The 22,606-nt window shown below is 45.9% G+C and overlaps 1 protein-coding gene across 2 annotated transcripts in view; it reads right to left on the bottom strand.

The window, feature by feature from the left end:
- GRIN2A (glutamate ionotropic receptor NMDA type subunit 2A) overlaps positions 1-22,321 on the bottom strand; it is a 428,650-nt gene extending 406,329 nt beyond the window's left edge. For both annotated transcript variants that reach the window (XM_031658495.1, XM_031658494.1), the window contains exons 1-3: positions 21,468-22,321; positions 20,692-20,882; positions 18,789-19,220 (exon numbers count right to left, since the gene is read on the bottom strand). In XM_031658495.1, coding sequence (XP_031514355.1) covers positions 18,789-19,202 — 414 coding nt within the window. In that variant the 5' untranslated portion in view covers positions 19,203-19,220; positions 20,692-20,882; positions 21,468-22,321. The remainder of the gene's footprint in view (positions 1-18,788; positions 19,221-20,691; positions 20,883-21,467) is intronic.
- Positions 22,322-22,606: the final 285 nt, after the last annotated feature.

Below are 22,606 nucleotides of genomic sequence, written 5' to 3' on the forward strand. Positions count from 1 at the left end.
CTTGTGATATGGTTTGGCTGTGTCCCCACTCAAATCTCATCTTGAATTGTAGTTCCCATAATCCTCACATGTTGTGGGAGTGACCTGGTGGGAGGTAATTTAATCATGGGAGCAGTTACTCCCATGCTCTTCTCATGATAGTGAGTGAGTTCACACAAGATGGTCTTATTAGGGGCTTTCCCCCCTTTTGCTCACACTTCTCCTTGCTGCTGCCATGTGAAGAAGGATGTGTTTGCTTCCCCTTCTGCCATGATTGTAAATTTCCAGAGGCCTCCCAGCCATGCTGAACTGTGAGTCACTTAAACCTTTTTCCTTTATAAATTACCCAGTCTTCGGTATGTCTTTATTAGCAGTGTGAGAATGAACTAATACAACTTGACTATTTGGTGAAGGGGAAAATGGACACACATATCTTGTAAGTCGTTTTAAATTATTTCACCTTAGTACCATCATAGTTACATTATGAGGTACGAACCAAAATCTGCATGAATGTTTAAGACAAAACTCAGAGAAGAGGCCACAAAGGGCACAGCCTGATGTGCAGAGCATGTGTTTATCAGACGCTCTCCCTGTATTGGCTTCTTACTGCTGTTGTAACAAATTACCACCAATTTAGTGGCTCTAAGCAGCACAGATTCTTTCTCTTACGGCTCCAGAGGTCCAAAGTCTGAAATGGGTCAAGCAGTTGGCAGGGCTGCATTCCTTCCGGAGGCCCTAGAGGAGGACCTATCTCCTTGCCTTCTCCAGCTTCTGGAGGATGCTGGCATGCCTTGGATTGCAGCCCCTTCCTCCGTCTTCAAAGCGCATCACTCCAATCTCTGCTTCTGTTGCCTCATCTCCTTATCTGACTCTCACCTCCCTGCCTGCCTTTTATAAGGAGTGATTATAAATTGGACTCACCTAGGCTAATCCAAAACAGTCTCTCCATTTCAAGATCCTTAATTTAATTACATTTGCACAGTCCCTTTAGCCATATAAGGTGAGTATTCATGGGTTCCAGGAATTAGAATGTGGATGTCTCTGGGTGGGGAAGAGGGGGTGGTGGGGGCGTGATTCTGTCTACCACACCCCCTAGGGCTACTTGAGTAAAAATTCCTGAGAAGCACTGAACCTGGAAGTCCTAGAAGGGTTTTGGGAAGGATTCTAAGACAGGGACTCAGTTCCTCAAAGCAAGAGCCTAGTGTCCAGAAAGGGAGAGCCCACATGAGAAGAACAAAGTCAGTGTTAGAGCAGTTGGAAGTCTGGGTTCTGAGCTGAGGCGTCATGACTCCCCTGAGGCTCAGTTATAGAAGAGGAGTGAGGAGGAGGCTTGGAATTAAGCTCCAACTACCTCCCAACCTCTCTGTATTCATTTTCCCAGGCTGCTGTAACAAAGTATCACAGTCTTTGTTACAGCAAAGGTGGTTTAAACAACAGAAATGTAATTTGTTCACAGTTCTCAAAGCTAGAAGTTCAAGACAAGAGAGCAGCAGGATTGTTCCTCTGAAAACTGTCTCCATATCTTACAGATGGGCATCCTCTCCCTGTGTCTTCACATGGTCTTCCCTTTGTGTATTTATGGTGTGTCTTAATCTTCTCTTCTTATAAGGACACCAGTCATGTTGGATTAAGGCTTACCCACATGCCCTCATTTTACCATAATTACTCTTAAAGACTCCAGCTCCAAAGTGTCACATTCGGAGATATTGGGGATTAGGACCCAACATAGGACTTTTAGAGAGATACAATTCAGTGCATTCTCAAGCAATAAACAACATATCACAGGGTTCTCCTAACCTCAGATGAAACCAGAAATGTGCTTCTTTCTCCTGAAGCCCATTTGAAAACCTCCATGAACCAGGACAGGGATGGAGGATTTCCAACTTCGGAGGAGGGAAGGAAGACACAGACTCTACAAGTAAACTAAGCACATGATCCCACGAAGGCACATCCAAGGCTCTCTTTTGAAAGTTGATCTTTAACAAAGTTAATTTAGGCTGTGGAGTATTTTTTGGTGAGTTACAAGATTATTTTTATGCTTCTGCAAATGAGCACATCACACCCCAAAACCAGAGACTAAAACAGGCCTCTTCATTCAACCCCAATGAAAATAGGAATTGTTTGGGAATCTCTTGCCCTAGAAGACAGGGAACATGGGAGTGGGGAGTGGGTGGTGGAATGGACAGCTGGCTTCAGCTCCTGTGCTTTTCATGGAAGAAAGGCATGCTTATGACGGACAGCTAGAAAATTAACCCATAAGAGACAAGCCAAAGCAACAGGCTCAGAAGGTGGAAGGTTAGAAGGAAGCACATTTCTATTTCCAAATTCTAGGAAAGAGATCTTTAAAATGCTCTCAGCCCTACCTCCCTTTTTCAGGGCATGGCTAATGTATGGCAGAGGAGACAGCCATCCTGCATCCTTTTCTAGACAGTTCCCCGAGAAAACTTCTGCATACACACTGGCACAAATGACACGTGAGAGCTCGCTGATATCCTGGCTGGTGTGCACTGGTGCGGAAGAACCGGTTATTTAAAAACTGAAATGCTTCCGTTTTGCTTGTGAATAGCCACATCTTCCAGGAGCCCCAAGTGCCCCCTGGCACTCAGCCCCTCCCTCAGGAACCCCCCACCTCCCCATAACCAGCCACTAAAGGATGAACACCTCACATAATAGGTGCTCTGGGATTCTAGAGTGTCTATTCTGATTCAGCTGTGATCATGCTGTAGTGGTTAAATATTTTAAGTACTCCTCACAGCCGTTAATATCAAACCTAAATCTCTCCCACTTTTGTTTAAAACTCATTTTACTGCCCCCCTGCCACCCAGGCAATATCCCTTTCCTATCGCAAGGCAGTTCCTGTTACAACCTTGTGGGGATTCAGTCAGGCTGGTGGGAAAAATTTTAGTTACAGAGAATAACCAAAAGCCTTCTTGGAAGGCCTGAAGGTTTTTGCAAAAGTCTCAGGTAAGGTTATGACTGAAGGCAACCTAATCCTTACCTTGAGTAAATAGCTTAAAATGGGTACAAAGGAAGGCAGAGTAGTTTGTCTAACTAGCTTGTTTACTCACGCGGTCTTAAGACCAACCTTTGATCATTCTCGGGTGCATGATGGCTCTCTCCGGGGTGGGAGTGACCAGATTAGTTACCCACCGCTGTGTTTACTCACAACCTTTGTCAATTAATCTTTACTCAATAAATGTGAGTTTCACTGGCAAGTCGAGGCCATGGCCACTGACTCCGTACAGTACCTTCCTCAGTGTCTGTAAGTGGCACGGACACTCAGCTGGACTGGCAAAGCAGAATATCTGTGCGTCAGTGTACTTTATTCATCTGTCATTGGGTCAGAGTCTGCAGGACAGACCCCGCACATCCTCACCCTGCCTCTGCTTTTTTAGAGAAAGGAACAAACAAGGGCTTCCCATCCCTACCATTCCCCACAAAGCCTGGGACACGAACATGACTCCAGCCCACTTGGACATGAGTCTCTACCTAGACTCCTGGCAAATCATAACAGTGGGGTCCCATAAAATGATTTTCTGCTGGGAAAGTTTACATATTAAAGCAATTCTTGAAACAACATTGATACAGAGACAACGGTTGAGCAATGCCTGGTGATGAAAAATGAGTAATCATAGAACTCCCTGCCAGGCTTCAAAATATTTATTATTTTTTAGAAATTCAAATTATTCCACTGTACTTTATATTGGAAGTCATTGTTCTCTGAGGTTTTCCATTTACACAATGGGAAATATCAAAGCAGTTAAAATATGCAATACCTAGGGAATATAAAAGCGATGATTAAATTAAAATATATTCCATGGCAGGTGTCATAAAAGAGATGCAAATTATAACGATGAGATAATATTTTTTGTCTAGCCAATCAGAAAAAGTTCTGTTTCAAGAGCCAGCCAGAGTTAAGTGATGGAGATACTTTAAGACTTAGTTATTGGAAGTGTTCAGTGGTTCAATCTTTCTGGAAACCAATTAATGGAACCTTAATTGGTTCTGTATTGATAATTTTAAAATTCTTTAATTTCAGTAATGGATTCTATTAAAAGCCAATAACCTGTGATGCAGACATTTCATTACAAAGATTTTAAACCAGGTGTTGGTTTTCATAGCAAAAAATGGGGAAAATCTAAATTATCAAGTAAATCATGATACATCCACAGAATGGAAAACAGAATATAAAAATATTTACAAGTAATTTGAAAGTTTCATGATAAAATGTTAAGCAAATTACAAGCTATCTATAAAATTATATAGTGTATATTTGTAAATAAGGTATAGCAAAACAGATTAGAGGGAAATAAACCAAAACGTTAATAGCAGTTGTCTGTGGATGGTGAGAGTAAAGGTGATTTTTATTTTCTTTATACTGCCCTGATTCTCACAAAATCCTCTAAAATGCATAAGCATTAGATTACTTGTACATTAGCTGTGATTATTTTGACAGTTCTTAAAGTTTTTATCTTTTATATATATACATATATATACACACATACATATATATACTGATATATTTACTGATGAATACAATGATGTCTTGGATTTGCTTTAAAATGATCCAGCAGTGGGTCCATGATAAAAATATTTTTTTAATGCTGCTAAACAGGAGAGAGACAGAGAGAGAGAGAAGGAGAGAGAGAAGAAGACAGAAGACGAGAGGAGAGGAGAAGGGAGGGGAGGGGAGAGAAGAGAAAAAGAAGAGAGGAGAAGAGAAGAGGAAAAACTAGTATCAATTAACCAAGGCAAAACCAAGAGCAAATTTGTTTTTAACTAAAGTGCAAATTTGACCATGAAGCTGAGGTCTTCACCCAAGGCCTGCCATTTTCAAAATCCCATTCGTGGAAGTCATGCACTCACCCTAGCGCCAGAACTACAGCAAGCCTGCCTTTGTCCACAGCTCCACAGTTTCTTCACACGGTTCTGAGTCTATTCACCCAAGTCAGCTAATACTACATTTCCTCAGCCCTACAGATATCTTAGCATTAAAACAATTCGCCTGGAAAATATGTCTTTTCCTTTCACCCCTAGGATGGCAGACTGGCAAGAAAATATGGATTTCAAATGCCACTCACTCTTCCTGGGCAGGTATTCCTAATTGGAAGAGACAAGATAGAGCAGGAGACATTCAGCCATTTGTGACAACAGAACAGAAATCTGCAAAAAGCTCAATGTTTGATGGTAAGAAATGCCATCCAGAGGAGAATTTGGAAGCTATCAAGACATCACTCAAGACTGGCAGCCTTGAGGAACAGGTTAAGAGGAGAGGAAGGCTTAGATTGTGAACTCACTCCTGTTTCTCCATGAGACAGCCTTCCCTCTACAGCTCATCCTCAGCCATGGGGGATGACAACCTGTAGGGGCAGGAACCCAGGACACCAGCCTCTGCTAGACCAGCTCTCCAGTTGGACCCCAGATCCTGACCCTCAGACCTGTGGATGAGGCTGCCCCTCCTCTGCATTCCCGTGGTCCCATGAATACAATCATACTGGACTTGCATTATGAGTCTCCCCAGCTAGATCCTGAAACAAATTGATCACAGATGCATCCACAAAGCATTTTGGCCCAAGGACAAAGCCAAGAAATGTATGAAGAATGAACATACATTTGACCCATTAACAACACACTGCATGGGTCTACTTATACATTAATTTCTTCTCCCTCTGCCAACCCCTGAGGCAGCAAGACCAACCCTTCCTCTTCCTCTTCCTCCTCAGCCTCCTCAATATGAAGACAAGGATGAAGACCTTTATGATGACCCACATCCATTTGAATAGCAAACATATTTTCTTCCTCATGATCTTCCTTATGATTTTCTTTTCTATGGCTTACTTATAGTACTTAAGAAGCTACTATATAATATGTATAACATACAAAATTGGTATTAATTGACTGTCTATGTTATCGGTAAGGCTTCTGGTCAACAGTGGGCTATAGTTGAAGGGGAGTCAAAAGTTATACGTGGATTTTAAACTGCATGGGGCTTAATGCACCTAACTCCTGCATTGTTCAAGGATCAACTGTATTAATAAACCAATAAATAAATGAATTCCAAGGAAGTCTATGAATGGGTTTCAGAGGGTCTGTGATCCCAAAATTGCACATAATATTGACTGCATGTTTATGCTGAAGTTGGCATATCGAAAAGATCTTCTCTTAAACTTCAATCCCCTGGAAGGGTCCATAGTCTTCATTAGATTTTAAAGTGGTCCCTGACTCCCCCCAGATCATCCCAAATTATCTTAAATTCCTTGAGTGAGTTTGTGAGCCAAGCTTCAAGGTGTCAGTGATTTTTGGAAATCACAACTTACATTTTAGAGTGAGTTTATTTTTGTTTTGGCAAAAAAAGTCACTATTAGGGACCAATGGAAACAACCTGTTTCAAGTCAGGGATTGAAGTTTAAGAGAAGATCCTTTTGATATGCCAACTTCAGCAAAAAAAAATCACAAACAGAAATAAACTGCCATTCCAATCAATATTTTCCCTCCTGAAATGGGTAACACAGCCACCTCCATGGAAGGGAACCTGAGTCCGAAGATCTGCAGTGAATTAATGGAGCAAATAACTCTTCCTCTGAATGCTCTCTTGTATTATTTAGATTTTTTTTTACTCTGTACATCAACATCTATTTCAAAATTTAAAAAATGGAGACAATATATCAATTGCCATCCCATGGAAAGTTACAAAATTTGAATGGAAAGAGAAAGCATTTGGAAAGCAATTTCAGGTTCATTTTTCTTTAGGGGCATGTGGAGGAATAGGAAAAGTGAATAAACAACAGAATAGTATCTAGAGCATTTTCTGCCACAAGCAGATGTTCCAAATGCAGGAGAGTACAATTGACAAAAAAGAATAATTTGCCAACTGAAAAACCAGAGAGGAATCTGGCTGGCTGTTTAGAATACAAACATATTACTACAGGAAGATGTGCAGAACAAGCTGAAAATACTTTATTAGGTAATAATGATTAACCTGATGCAAGTGCAAAAATACCCCATTTCGAGATCATTGGCAATTTTTCTAAACATTGTCTTCTGTAGATGAGCTTCTTAGCCAAAAAGATTTTCACTAGTAAATATGACGCCGGCTGACCTACTTATGTTTATATTTATATATGTGTGTGAGAGTTGATATATACATATGTTTCCTGCTTTTCAAATATCTTCTACCTTCACGATAATGTAAAGTCCTTTGGTAACTTGAGGTGATGATGCAGGGATTATAAATTCCTCCTCCATGCCAGGCAAATTTATACTGAATTACTCACACATTTGGAAAAAGTGAGGATGTTGGTTTTCAGTCAAATGCTCGGCCTAAAGCACCAAGGCTTGGAGATTTTTTTTTTTTTTTAAATCAAGGATTTGAGAGGTACAGAGTGTCTGAATAAGAAAGAGCCTCAGAGGTGACCCAACCCAACCTTGCAAGCCCAATTTTCCACTCCGTTCCTGAGGGACAGACAGTCACTGTTAGCTCAGTCATATCCTTCCTATTCCATGACACCTCACAGTCTTCTGTTAGAGAGCTAACTGCCGAAGCTTATTCCTCATATCAAGATGAAACTTTACTCCTTATAATTTCACTCTTGGCCAGGTACAGTGGCTCATGCCTGTAATCCAGTACTTTGGGAGGTTGAAGCAGGTGGATCACCTGAGGTCAGGAGTTCAAGACCAGCCTGGCCAATATGGTGAAACCCCATCTCTACTAAAAATACAAAATTAGCTGATGGTGGTGGCAGATGCCTGTAATCCCAGCTACTCGGAAGGCAGGAGAATCACTTGAACCCAGGAGGCAGAGGTTGCAGTGAGCTGAGATCGTGCCATTGCATTCCAGCCTGGGCAATAAGAGCAAAACTCTGTCTCAAATAATAACAATGATAATAATAATTATTATTATTTCACTCTCATGTCTGTCCCCAGAAAAACAATAACAAAATTAAAACTTAACCTTCTACCTTGTAACAGCTCATGGGGTATCTGAACACTACTCCCATATCCCCTCTGAGATTTCCCTTCTCCAGGCTAAACATCCCTAAATGCTTCTTCTGAAACTCTTAACATATTTCATTTAGAGTCTATGCAATCCTAAAGGCCCTTTTTCTGCATGCATTGCAATTTTTCAACATTCATCTTTAGATATTACTCCTCAGAACTAAGTGCAATTCTACATATAATGGTGTTAGTGTTGCTGGAGACATCACTAGTTGTACCACTGAGGCATCACCCCACACCCTTGCTAACAGAAGCAATTTTGCTCAGTGGCAATTACCCATTCTCAGAGAGGAATCCTGGATCTCTATCATTGTTGTTTGAGTGGTGGGAATGTGACCCAGTTCTGGCCACTGAAATGTAAGAGGAAGTCCACTCCAATGAAAGGAGAGAGGCCCTAGAAGAAGGCTTAGTTTTCTCTCCCTTTTTTTCCTGTTCTGAATGCCAGGAGGTGAAGGCGTGACGGCTGGAACAGAAGCAGCCACATTGTGACTCAGATAAACCAGCAGCTGAGGAAGGCAAAGTAGAAGAATGGGAAGGATCTGAGTCCTCAATAGGACATTAAGTCACTAAGCTAGACCTGAGGCTCCTTACTAAGCAAAAAACTGAATGTCTTTAATGGTTTAAGTCACTGTTGGTCAAATACTCTGTTACTTGCACCTGAAAGCGCTCCAAACAACACAAGAGGTATAACGGAGCTATCACCTCCCTTGATTTAAACATTATGTTTCTATAAATGTGGCCTCCACTTTTTATAAGGCCACAATATATGTGGCCTCCACATGTATATCTAGATATGTGGCCTCCACATATCCCCACTTAGGATCTGCTGAGCTTCTGGTCAATACAAAACAAACAAGCAAACAAATATGAAGTCTGTATTTGAGTACCATGATCTCAAATACTCACAGAAACCATATCATTAACATAAATGTATGAATCACCCTAGATATGGGATAACAGAGTGGGGGCGGCTGTAGCAAATTTGAAAATGCATGCCTGTCTAAAGACATTAAAATTTCAGCATTTAAAAATGCTGTACTGGTGAAACAAAATGCATCTATGAGCCAGATTCAGTGTGCGGTACACCAGTTCATGACCCTTGTAAAAACCATTCCCAAGTGAGTTGGATGTGATAGCTGGAACCGAGGCAGCCACATTGTGACTAAGTGCGTTGGAAAGTCTCATATCCCCCTTTCTGCAATAGTGAAAATTCTTCTTAAAACTATTGAGAGAGGTTGGTCAAAAGGCACGAACATCCAGTTATAAGGTAAATACGTTCTAGAGACCCAATGTATAGCATGGTGACTGGTGATACCATGGTGACAATACAAAAATGTATTGTACACTGGCAACTTGCTAAGATAGTACATCTTAAGTAATCTCATCACACAATAAAGGTAACCATGTGAGGTAATGGATATGTTAATTAGTTTGATTGTGACAATCATCTCACATTTACATGTATATCAAAATATCATTTTGGCTCATGCCTGTAATACCAGCACTTTGGGAGGCCGAGGGAAGAGGACTGCTTGAGTCCAGGAGTTCGAGACCAGACTGGGCAACACGGTAAGACCCCCATCTCTACCAAAAAATTAAAAACTAGCTGGATATCATGGCATGCACCTATGTTCCAGCTACTTGGGAGGCTGAGACGAGAGGATCACCTAAGCCCAGGAGGTTGAGGCTGCAGTGAGCTATGATCATGCCACTGCACTCCAGCCTGGGCAACAGAGTGAAACCCTGTTTTTTTTAAGAAAAAAAAAAAATTGTGTTGTACACCTTTAATACATACAATTTTTCTTTGTCATTTAACCTCAGAGCAGGGTATGGAGGGAACCTCCAGTGCAGTCTTTAGCGTGGCTCCATTACTTGAATCTGAAGTTTTGAATTTTAATTCCATCATCCAATATCTTAATCCTTTTAGTCAAGACAACCACAATATGAACATCACAATCTATTATTTATCTTGAATCTGAACCCCTTCCCTAAACCAAATGGATTCGTAGTCATTAACTTGAAAGGGCAATAAAATAAAAGCAAAAGAATAAGAGTAAGAAGCCAAAGCTCTAGGTTCCAGTTACAGCTTTGAACAATGCACAAATTACTGCAATTCCCAGATCCTTTATTTCCTCATCTGAAAATAGAGATTCTTTAAACAAATACCTTTGGAGCTGCCAGGTTCCCCAGGCTATCACTGAGTTATTAATCCTTGGCAGAGACAAAATGAGAAACTGTATATGTCCACACTCTAAATCCCTAAGCCCCGTGCAAACATATGGTCCACTTGGTGGAGTCATTTAGTGCAAAGGTCAATGAGATAGTCTTCTCCTACGATCACTTTCACGCCGGCCACATTTAGCTTTGGTTTGCCAGGATAAAACTCTCAGCAAGTCCTACAAAGGCAAAGGAAGCTTCTGGTTTTCCCCGTTGAGAAAATATAAATCATTTCACGTTAGACCCTCCACTTCTGACAGTTCTGTGGGATTCACTCCCAGTTTCTTGCAGAGCATACCCTCATGTAACCACATCATCCTTAATCACTCTTTCTGGTTATTAAAAAGTACATGTACACTGGAGAAAAATAAAAACTACAAAATATGGACACAATAACAATAGCATTCCTGTAATAAGCATTTATTATAAGGTAGGCACTGAGACATGGACTAATATCCATGATGTCATTTAAATCTCACAACTCTATAAAGTGGATGCTATTATTGTTCCCATTTTAGAGATGAAGACATTGAGGCTTAAGATATTAAGAACTTCCGGCCGGGCGCGGTGGCTCAAGCCTGTAATCCCAGCACTTTGGGAGGCCGAGACGGGCGGATCACGAGGTCAGGAGATCGAGACTATCCTGGCTAACACAGTGAAACCCCGTCTCTACTAAAAAATACAAAAAAAACTTAGCCGGGCGAGGTGGCAGGCGCCTGTAGTCCCAGCTATTCGGGAGGCTGAGGCAGGAGAATGGCGGGAACCCGGGAGGCGGAGCTTGCAGTGAGCTGAGATCCGGCCACTGCACTCCAGCCTGGGTGACAGAGCGAGACTCCGTCTCAAAAAAAAAAAAAAAAAAAAAGAACTTCCCCATGATCACCCAGCCAGCAAGAGGTGGAATCCCTGAATTTAAATTCAGGCAATCTAACTCAAAGTACAATATGTTAACCACTTGATAACGACATTCTTTAAAAGATTAAAGCAGCCATGAGTCTACCACCCCAAAGATAACTGCTATTCATATTTTGGTATGTTTGTTGCCAATCTTTCCTTGATAGGGCATAAAATTTTCAGAGCTGGAAGAGATCTTGGTGATAATTTTGTCCCAAATCCTCATTTTGCAGGAGAACCGGAGGTTCAGACAGGTAAAGGGCTTTTTCTAAGGTCACACAGGTATTTTTGGAAATTGAATTTCATTCTTCAGACTCTTTGTCCAAGGTTTTCTTAGATCTTCCAACTCAGGTTGATTCATCATGGCTGCCTGGAGTACTGTGTTGAGAAGGCCAGTGGACCCAACAAGGCCAGGCGTTACAGGAGATTAATGATGGCAGCAGTGAACATGGCATCCATGGTCACATACACGCCATAGATCTGCCATCTTACCCAGGAGCAGCCCCTAGAAGAGCTACTTCCCTCACCTACATCATAGGCCTCACAGTCCAGTGCCTTCAGGACACTGTGTATGTAACATAAATGAGTGAAGTGAAGTGATTGTTGGGAATTTAAGAAAGGAAGGGCACCTGTCTTGTCCCAGGATGGCAATGGGAGGGCAGGGATCGTGGCGGGTGGGGTGGAGGATGAGATTCATCTCCAGCCAACTGTTGGCATTGGGGGGCATCAGGGCCAGTGTGGCCAGGCCTTCTGACTGTTTCAAAGCAGCATGAAGTTTGGATTTTCTTTTCAATGGGATGTCTTTAAAACGTTGGCAACTTTAAAACGTTGGCAAAGAATTAGGATTTGAAAGATCAAGGGTGCGGGATGCAGGACAAACAAAAGACACCAATTAATAGCCTTATAATGTCTCATTTATGTGATGTCTTATCAGAAGCTACCAACTCTCTATCACAAACCAGAGATTCAGTTCCTGTTTCTCTTCTGCACAGCCCTCTTTCTCTCTCATTCCCCACTCACTCTGCCTACAGTAGCATTTTCCATCTGAGGCCATGACAAATAAGATAAACACCCCTCCAAACCCACCAGACCACAGCTCTTAAGGGCCCAAACAATTACGAGCAACCCCTGACGGCTACTTGGAATGTGAGTCACGCTACTGGGAGGATGCCTGTTGGTCTCTGATGACTTATGTGAGGAGGTGTTGATGATCGCATCTGACATGCCTCATGGAAAAGACTAAAGATAGGTCTCCCCACTCTCCCAGGAACTACCTGATGCCTCTTTAGCAGGAGCTGAGTGGGCTCCACCAACATTCCGATCTGCGCGTCTGCCCTTTTCGAGAGCTTTCAGTGTTTAATGGGAAGGCCTGTCACTCGCATCCAAACTGTGGAGCTGCCAGGTTACAAGAGCACCAACTTTCACCTCCTGCTGATGAGCTGTTACTCAGCAGTTCTCTACAGGCCTTTTGTATGTAACCCCCCAATTTATGTTAATCCTTAGGATGGCTGGTAATTATCTGCCTACTAGAGAGAAGAAAAAAAATGGCAAATACCTATGAAATCAGTCAGCATTGAGGGAACAAACACTGCACGAATGCCCTGAACCATGTTGTGATATGTTCATCCGGAAGCTCCAACAAGCTGGCATCAGAGCCAATGGCTTAATTCATTCAATCAACAAACATTTACTGTGTAACAAACGCAAAGGGCAGGACAAGTGCAAGGTGCCGAAAAGGAGATGCCCCTATGGAGCACAAATGAATCTTATTAATGGTGGAAAAAGAGAGAAATGGTTAAAATAATTGTGGTATGAACTGAACACTCTGCAGCCATTGAAAATCAAGTTTGAGAAGTCTATGTAGTGATAAAGGAAAATTCCAAGAATACATAATCAAGCTTAAAAAAATACATAAAAGCAGGTTGTGAAATAAAACTGGGTCAAAAGCTGAGTGAACACACTCAGTAACCTTCCTTTTCTGCTCCTAAGACATAGAATTTATAAAGAAATCTTTAGTTATTTTTAAATTTACATAGTATTGCTTGGAAATAAGAAAAGTGAATTACAGATCAAAAATAGAGAGCAATCCCTAAAAATAAATGAACTGAAAGACGGGACTCTAGGGTTTCAAGTAGGAATCAAAGCCACATAATCAATAGAGGGTAGGTCCAATATGAGCCGTGAGAACAGAAGTGTCAATGTCCATCCAGGGAAAAAGGGGAAGAAGTGGACCTAGAATCATGCTGCTAGCTGTGGATGGCGCTGGAACATCCGCACCATCCACCAATAGTCACAGCCAAAAAGCAGGACCCCATCTGTGTCAAGGAGCCAAAATGAAGTCACCTACATGAGACGGACTCCCAAGCCTGCACCACAGGCAGTGTAGAATGGGAAGAGAGTACAAAGCTGAGCTGTTGACATGGGCTCTGGCTTAAAGCACACACCCTCACAGATGTAGGGCATAAGTAATCACAAAGTTGCCTTGAAAATAAGTTCACAAACAAAAATTAAAGAACATGTGAACATCCAACTAACTGACTCTACAAATGAAGGAATTCACAATGGAAGAAACAAAGATGCTAGAGCAATCAGAGAAGAACTTTATAATACATATTTTTTAATCTTTGAAGGGACAGGGGAGGGAGTTACATGCACAAAATGAGAATAGTTTTTTGTTATTTATAAAGCAAAAAAACAGGGAAGTAAAAAAAGGGACCAATTATTATCTTGGAAATAAAGTATATCCTTGTTGAAATCCATAACTCAACTGATAGTCAAAATAATAGAACATCCATGCTGCTTCTTTCTAAAATAAAATAGACCAGACACAAATGAAATGATGTAGTTAACTGGAGTACAGAACTGAGGAAACCTTCCCAAACACAGTACAGAGAACTGAAAAAAGAAAAACAACTTAAGATGCATGGAGAATTGATTGAGAAATGACATATATATATATATATATATATATATATATATATATATATATATATATATATATATATAGTGCAGTCATATGCTGGATAAGGAGGTTTAGGTCAACAATGGACCATAAGTACACAATGCTGGTCCCATAAGACCAGCATTCTAAGTTTTTGCTGTACCTTTTCTATGCTTAGATATGTTTAGATATACAAATACTTACCATTGTATTACAGTTACATACAATATTTACTATAGCATTTATACAGTAGAGTATGCTGTAGGGGCTTATAGCCGAGGAGCAACAGGCTATAGCACATAGCCTAGGTGTGTAACAGACTATACCATGTAGGTTTGTGTAAGAGCACTCTATGATGTTCTCACAATTAAATCACCTAACCGTGCATTTCTCAGAACGTGTCCCATCATGAAGCGACGCGTGACTATATATATGCATATATATTCAGACAGAGAGAATAGAAATAATGATGGAAAGGAAATATCCAACGAACAGCAGTTGAGGTATTTCCAGAATTAAAGAAAATCTTGAAGCCTCTAAGGAAGTCCCCAGAGGGCAAAGCACAATAAGAAAAACCATATATACTATAAAATCCTGACCATGAGACTAAATAGATAAAAGGAAATACACCAAAGTGTCAGTAGTGTTTACCTATGGTGATAGGATTTGGAGAGAGATTTTTATCTTCTTTAAATTTTAAGGTACTTCCTAAGTGCTCTACAGTGAAAAGACATTATTTTTATATGTCTGTGGAGGAGAGAAACATTTGTTATGTCAAATACACATACACAGATAAACACAGTTATTTTTTTTAAAAAATCTGCCCTCAAACGACTTATACTCTAGTAGGACAGATGAGGTTTGCATAGAAATAACATAGAAAACAAAACCTAAGTGATAACTGGCATGGAGGGATATAGCTAAAATCTGAGCCTCGTCTTTTTCTGCACGGAGCAGTTAGGAATAAGGAGAGAAGTGGTGGGGGGTGAGAGGGGTTGAGGACACTGAGTAGAAGTGTAAAGATCTAACCCATATGCTGGGCTTACAAGGGACTATTACTGCAGCTGGAGTGTATTTCACTTAGACAGGGTCAAAATGGCCAAGCCAAGATAAGATTAGAACTTTATCTACATCGAGCATTGTTTTCACCTTTAATTAATTAATTTATTTATTTTCTTTTTTGAAACAAAGTCTCACTCTATCGCCCAGGCTGGAGTGCAGTGGCACAATCTTGGCTCACTGCAACCTCCACCTCCTGGGTTCAAGCAATTCTCCCTGCCTCAGCCTCCTGATTAGCTGGGATGACAGGGGCCTGCCACCACATCTGGCTAATTTTTGTATTTTTGTAGAGATGGGGTTTCAGCATGTTGGTCAGGCTAGTCTTCAGCTCCTGACCTCAGGTAATCTGTCCGCCTTGGCCTCCCAAAGTGCTAGGATTACAGGCGTGAACCACCTCAACCAGCCTTATTTTCACCTCTAATTTAGTTGTATTGCAAGACCACCCAACAATGCAAGCAAAACATTAACACCTCAGTTGTAAATTAAATTAACACCACAAAAATCTGCCACATTTGCATGACATTTCGATTGTCATAAGGCTTTGTTGTTTTCTTTAAGGGTCAAGTAGACAGAGAGAAGGGTTAAAAAAAAAAAAAAGTGTGTGTGTTCATTTTAACTGATAACCAAATTGACTACCTTTCTTATCGGCAGGGACACTATCATGTTGCCAATTTAGAAGTAAAAATAACAAAAGTGTGTTCTGGGTGGCTTTACCAAATCAACATCATTTTATCAGGAGGCAGAGGTCTTATCAATCTAGGGTGGTTGAGGCTGTAGTCATAATACCATTGGCACACCCAGGCTAGGCAGAGTTTTAAGCAATGCACCATGACTGTTTCTTTGGAGCCAAATAAACGGAATGTTCAGCTCTAAATGAAACAGGTGGCAGAAGCACAAGCCATCTACATACGTTACTAATGGAAGGAAGGGATGTTCACATCTCAGACAATCTCCTTTCTAAACACATCCCCAGTGTCTCAAAATACCACCTTTTAAACCAACTCCTCTCAGTATCACCCAACTCCTCTCAATATCACCCAACTCCTCTCAATATCACCGTTCCACATAGGGACTAGACATATGCCCTGATGTTACCTCCACTGAGCTCTTTGCTTCCCTGCCACCTTGCCTTATCTCCCTAGAGTTCCACCAGAATCACAGAGAGGGGCCAATCTCTCCAAGACCAACTCTGAAAGTCCCAACAACAATAGGGAGTATCAAATCCCCTCCCGCATTTTTGAACTAATGGACCCTTTCATTCTTCTGTCTCCAACTCCTCTTAAATCTCTGCTCTTCATTTCTCTGGAAATGTCTTTTCTCATCTTCCTCTTGTCCTTTCCTGATTCCTTTTCTCTTCTTACCCTTAAGTGAGGTCACATTTTGGTCCACATCCCCAAAAGGCAATTTCATCACAGAGGAGAGAAGAATGTTTCCACCCATACTCCCTGGACTTCTCAGAACCTTCTTTCTAATGCCTCCTTCAAGGGAAGAACAGTTGCTGGTCTAGCTGGTCAGAGCCTGCCATTCATTGGGTCAAGATTCACTAGCAGGCAAGGTCCCTGCCTATCAAGGGGGTTCCTATCCATGACCCTACACTCTTCCTACTTCTCTCTGCCTACAGTTGGATTAATGCATCACATGAGAGCCTGAGCCACACACCTATCGGCTGAGACTTAGAAGTAAGAGCCAAAGCCTACCTGGAACCTCCCCATCTCATACCACCTTTTCCAATTCAGCTTTTCCCAGATTTCTCCAATGGGTTGTGCCAAACCCTCATGGATCCAGAAATTTCACTTTCAATACGGCTACTGTTTCTTGTCTATAGCTACTTCAGAAAAACTCAAGAAGGAAGAAGGGATCTGTGGTAATATTTAAATCCCAAAATCACACTGCAAGGCCTGGCTGGAAACCGGCTGTTCTTCCTCAATGCCTTCATTAGAAGATTGGCCCCTCCTATACAAAAGCCCTCTAGGCTGTGATTCATCACAGCTCTCCATGCTCAGCCCCTCCCACAAAACAAGACTGGTTCCTTGGCCCTCCTGAAGATGGATGACATCATTAAAGTATGGGCTTGATTTAGTGGAATGGAAGATCACAGCTTGGGACCAGAAATTCAGCTACCTAGCTACATCACCCACTATGTGGTCTTGGCAAAGTCCCTTAACTCCCCTATGGCTCAGTCACTTCATCTGAAAGTTACAGGTTGCTCCAGGAAACCCGAAGGTCCTCTCCAGTTCTGAAATTGTCAGTGGTGGCAGAGCATGGCTAGTCCCTACTATCTTCTTCCCAGAAAGGAGCCCCCCAAAACTGAGAAGTGACTGGGAAAACGCTCAACCACACACAAGAATTCTGCTAGGCTGCAAACCATTTAAAATGAATGTTTAATAAGATACTGCATCAATTGTGTGCTTCAGCTGAATGTGCTGTAGCCCAGGAGACCCGAAAGAATTAATACGGTTCCCAAAGGAGCTGATGGGAATTGCTGAAACAGAAGCAAAAGCTGATGTGATGAATATAAAAGTGCTTTGAGAGCATCAAAAGGTAAGTGCTACAGTGAATGTCTGCTCACCCCACTAGAATATCTCCTGCCATCTAAGGAACATTCTTCAAGAAGGTCTCAGGGCTAGAGACCGTGGCACACAAGTACACTTACTCTCCCCTTCTGAACTCCCAATCCTTTCTCAGGACTTAGAGGACAGTACACACACAACTCCAATCTTTCCCTTTTTTCTTATTCCTCACTTTACTTCTTCCTTCCAGCCTTCTTCCTTCCCTCCACTTCTGTGTAATTCCCAAACCGAGCTGTCCTAACTTCTCCTTCAAATCTTCAATCTCTCTCCCTTCTTCTCCAAACCGATGCTCCCAGGCTGTCCACAAAAAAAGACCCTCTCTCATTCGAAGTCAACAGACTTTTTTACACTCTTTCGTGCATTTTGAGACCCTCCAACTTTAGCACCAAGACCCATCTTTGTTCAGGAGCCAACTCTTTCATCTGAGGGCCTTGGAGCCCCAGACAGAGAACGTGTAAGGAAAATGCCAGGCCCTCCATGCTCTGGCTTTGGAGTTAATTATCTCCACTCCCACCCACTCCCCTTGAGGAAGGGGTATCTCCTCCGCTCCTCTGGCCCAGGGTTCTCAAACTCCCTACCTCCGTTCCTCTAATTGCAGAGTCGGAGGAAGCATGACATTTTTTCTGCCCTTTTGTGCTTTACCTAAAAACTTTGCATTTTCTTCCAGAACCTACCCACATTTAATAATTTTTAGAAATAGTTTTAGTCACTTACCATAAAAGGATAAAATGGACATTTTCCCAAAAAATAATCAGGTAAAACTGGCATTGTGGAAACAGGAACCATATATCTCCAGTGCTCCTGGGCCCACCTCTGTGCCCCACGGTACTTGTAAATCTCCAAACATGCTACCACCACCACCACCACCCCACAGCCTACTTCTCAGTTTTCTGAGCTCTTCCTGGAACACCCACACCAAAGTGCTCCTGTGTACACCATTTTCAGAAACAAGGCAAAAGGCATTTCCATTCATTTCTGGGTTGGAGAGGCAAGACCTGGGCCAGTTGCCACGACTCTCCCACCCCCACCCCTACTTCACATCAAGACAGATTCTAGGGGTGTCCGAGGACCTGCAGCAGCTGCCTTGCAGCTGGTGGCTTCCCGGGTTCTGGCAGGGCATCAGATCCTGGCCTTACCTTGTCAGCCATGATCATAGATGCGCCCCCGTGAATGCCCAAGATGGGGATGAAGGTCTGGGAGGAGATAAAATCCAGCATCTGGGCCACGGCCTCCTGGTCCGTGTCGTCCCCAAACACGAGGCCGTGGATGCGTGCCCCGGACATGAGGTCGCACACGTGCGTGATGAGGCTCTTGGGGTCGGTGCGGTTCATCAGCAGAGCTACCACGTTCACGTCCAGGGGCAGCCCCGCCGCCTGCTCGGGGCCCCACAGGGTTCGAAGTTCGCGCTCTGTCATGTCGTGGCTGTGACCCAGCATCACCGCAATATTCAGCGCGGGGGAACCCTTCTCCGCCGCCGCGCTCGGCGCCGGACCGCGCCAGACCAGAAGGGCCGGCAGCACCAGCAGGGTCCAATAGCCCACTCTGCCCATAGTCGCCACTGACGGTCCCTGCAAAGTGAAGAGTGAGAGGCAGGGCCGCGGTGAGCAAGACGACCAGAAGGAAGGGATTACCAACGGGGCCCCTGCTCTATGAGCCAGGGATGGAACTCAGCAGCTGGATAGGCTGCTGGGATCACAGACTCCATTCCCAATCCTCGACGTCATCCACGTCCCTCTATCCGTCTCTAACTCTCTCTACAACTCCAATCCGAGCTAATTCTGCATCCCCCAGCCCATTCTCACATCCAGCTTCCTCATCCCCTGTCTCCAGGCGCTTCCTCATCCCCAACTCTGTCCATATCCCACACCGCATTCCCCAGGTTCGCTAAGGGCCACAGACCCTAAGCGCCGCGCGCGTTCTTTACCCCACCAAGCTCGTAGGTGCACAGAATAAACCCTCCACCCAACCCCTCCCACCTGGGATAGTGAGGACCAAGTTATCAACCCCGCCCCCTGCTGGCGCGGAGCGAACTACAGACCCGGCTGGGCGTGCGGAGGCGGCGCCCAGACCCCGCGTCCAGGCCTGAGAGTGGAGCTAGTTGGCTGACGCCGCCCCCTGCGAGCCCGTCGCGTGCGCCACACACTTTGCTCTACGCCCAGCCCCAACTACAGACCCGGCTCCTCTCAGGCAGAGTACACTCCCAGGTGCTTGGGAGTGAGGACGCTGCCTGGTGGGCCCAGGCTCCGCGGTGCCTGGGGGAACTTGGGGTTCGCCCCACCTCGCGCCGAGGGACCGTGAAGAGTCCTTCACTCAACTGCAAGTAGGCCCAGGACCCACCCCCTACACGCGCGCGTGCACACAAGCACATGCACACACACATGTTCACACACACACACCCTCTCTCACGCGCGCCGTGTGCAGTGCTGAATTCTGGAGAGTAGGCGCGTCCCCCCGCGGGCCAGCGCGTGGGAGCTGGCAAAGAACGTGCGTAGGGGGAAAGGTAGGCTCCCAAGAAGCTCCCAGACGGACGTGGACTGTACAGCCCCTCCCTAGCCTTTCTACTGCGGGCGCTGTTGCCAAGTCTTAGGTGCACGTGGGCAGTTGGCCGCACACGCTCATAGGCACGCGCGCTTTTCTGCGCACTTCCTCAGGCTGCTGAAGCGGTGCCCACTGCCAGCCGGAGTCCTCACACGTCCTCAGGTGGGGCACACGCATGAACGGCGGCAAGTGCACAGCCCCGCGTACCTGAAAATACCAGCGCGGTCGTGCACGCGTGACCTGACGCGCGCCTCTCAGACCGGGCGCTGCTGGAGCCGGGGGAAGTTGAGGCGAACTCCTAGCGGCCTCGGCGTTCCTGGGTGAGCGTCGCTGAGCGCGGAGCCGCAGCGCCCCCTGGTGCCCCTACTGCGCCTCGCCGCTGGGCTCCCTCCCGCTTTCCCTCTCCCCTCTCTAGCCTGATCATCACCTCTCCCGCTCTCCCTCCGGTCGAGTCTCCCTCCTCCCCGGCCCACGGAGCCCTGATCTCCCGCTGGGACGTACCTGTAGCCCGAGAAGGTCGAGGATGCAGTGGGGCGCGCTGCGCGCACGATCATCTCGGCCGCCTCAGCAGCCACCGGGTTTAGCGGGTTCCCGCATGCTGCGGCCCCCGCGCGCTCCCCTGGCTGTCCCGCGCTGTCCGCATCGCCCCCACGGGGGGCGGCTATCCCAGCCGGAGGCTCTGCAGCAGGGCTCTACCGGGGCGGAGGAGAGAAGGAGAGGCAGGGTCAGCCCACCAGCGAGGGGAGGGAGGGTTGAGGGGAAGGCTGCAATCTGCAGCGCTCACAAGCCCCCCTGTGCGCCCAGGGGGGCTAGACAAGAGGGGGGAAGCTGAAGCCCCATGCCCACGACGCCCCCAGTGCGGATCCTCAGCCCCTGTGACTGATAGCGGGAGCTCCACTCCAGGGTGCACAGGAGAATGGGAGCCCCAGGTTGGCAACCCACGAGAAGCTAACTGGGCACCTCCACCCGCACCCCCTACCACCTCCCCAGCGCCGGCTGCTGGGAGTTGTGCGACCGGGAGCTGCTAAGCGAGGGGGGTAGGGAGAGAAAGAGGAGGTAACAAGGGTGGGGGGGCGCTGGCTGAGTTTGCGACGAGCCGGCAGTAGGAGAGGGGGAGGGAAGGACGCGGGCTCCCGCGGTCCCGGTTCCCCGAGGGAGGTGGATCGTTCCCACGCAGCGACCCTCTTGAGATCCTGCCGCTTCCTCCCTCTCCAGGCCTCCCACCTCCCCCTTCCCAAGGGGGCCTTCCAGGCCCGGCGTCCCGCGCCAGCACTCACCGCAGCCTCTCTCCACATAGTTCTCAGCAGTGGCCGCTCCTGGTCATCTCCAGGGCTGATGGCTGCGGCCGCGATTCTTAGCGCTCACCCGGTCCCATGATCCGGCCAAGCCCTAGGAGCTCCCCTCCAAGAGTCCTAGCTCTGCTTCCTGCCCCACTCCGGACGGCAACTGCCCGGTCCTCTGAGCGCGCCGGAGCACCCTCTCCGCAGCCCAGCTCCGGGCTGGTGTGTTTGAGGGCGAATGTGTGTGAGTGAATGTGGGAGCGTGCGCGCGCGTGTGGCCGGGGATCCCCGCGGTCCCCGGCCGAGAGAGGCGCGGGCGGGGAAAGGCAGCTCCCTCCGGGCCCTTCGCTGCGGGGCCAGCTCCGCGCAGGGCGTTCGGCTCTCCACTTCCCAGCGGGAGTCCGGAGAGCGCCTGGACACCCTGGTTCACAGCACTGGCAAAGCCGGGTTCCCGGGGCGTATTTCTGCTGCGGTCGCCTCCGAGGAAGAGGAGGGGGAAGGCAGGGGCGCCCTCCACACCAACTTAGGGACTTGTTCTCCGCCGGCGAGACGCAGTAGCCCCCGCGCAAGCCCAAGAGGCTTGGAGCTCCGGCGGGCGAAAGCGTCTCCTGCGCGCAGCCTCTCTCCTAGGTGGGTTGAGACAGACCCCGCAGTCCCTCAGCGGCGACGCGGAGCGCGGCCACCCGTTCTGAGAGCGCACGGCGGCAAATAAGGCCAGGATAGGTGACTGGCTGGCGACGGGGGCGCCTGCGGCGGCGCGCGCTGCTGTCCGTGGTGTTGGAACCACGCTCTCCGCCCGCTCCCGGGCGTCTGGTGCGGCTGAAGAATCAATTATTCAGATCTCTGTACCGCTTCCTCCTCCCCCAGTGCCTCGCGCTGGGTACAGCTATCCCCCTCCACGCACAGGCGCGCCGACACACACACACACACACACACACACACACACACACACGCACGCACAGAGTCTGCTCCAATGCTTCTCCCTGTGCCTCGCCACCCCCGTACGGGAACCCACTCCTCTGATCTCAGGGAGCCAGAATCCTAAAAGCAAAGACTTCTGCATTTCCCACTTGCTTCCTTCTAAGTTGCACCAAAAAGAAGCCTCCCTGAGGCTGCGACTTCTAAGCTACCAGAAG

This window comes from Papio anubis, chromosome 18, assembly GCF_008728515.1.
Source record: "Papio anubis isolate 15944 chromosome 18, Panubis1.0, whole genome shotgun sequence".
Taxonomy (NCBI): Eukaryota; Metazoa; Chordata; class Mammalia; order Primates; family Cercopithecidae; genus Papio; species Papio anubis.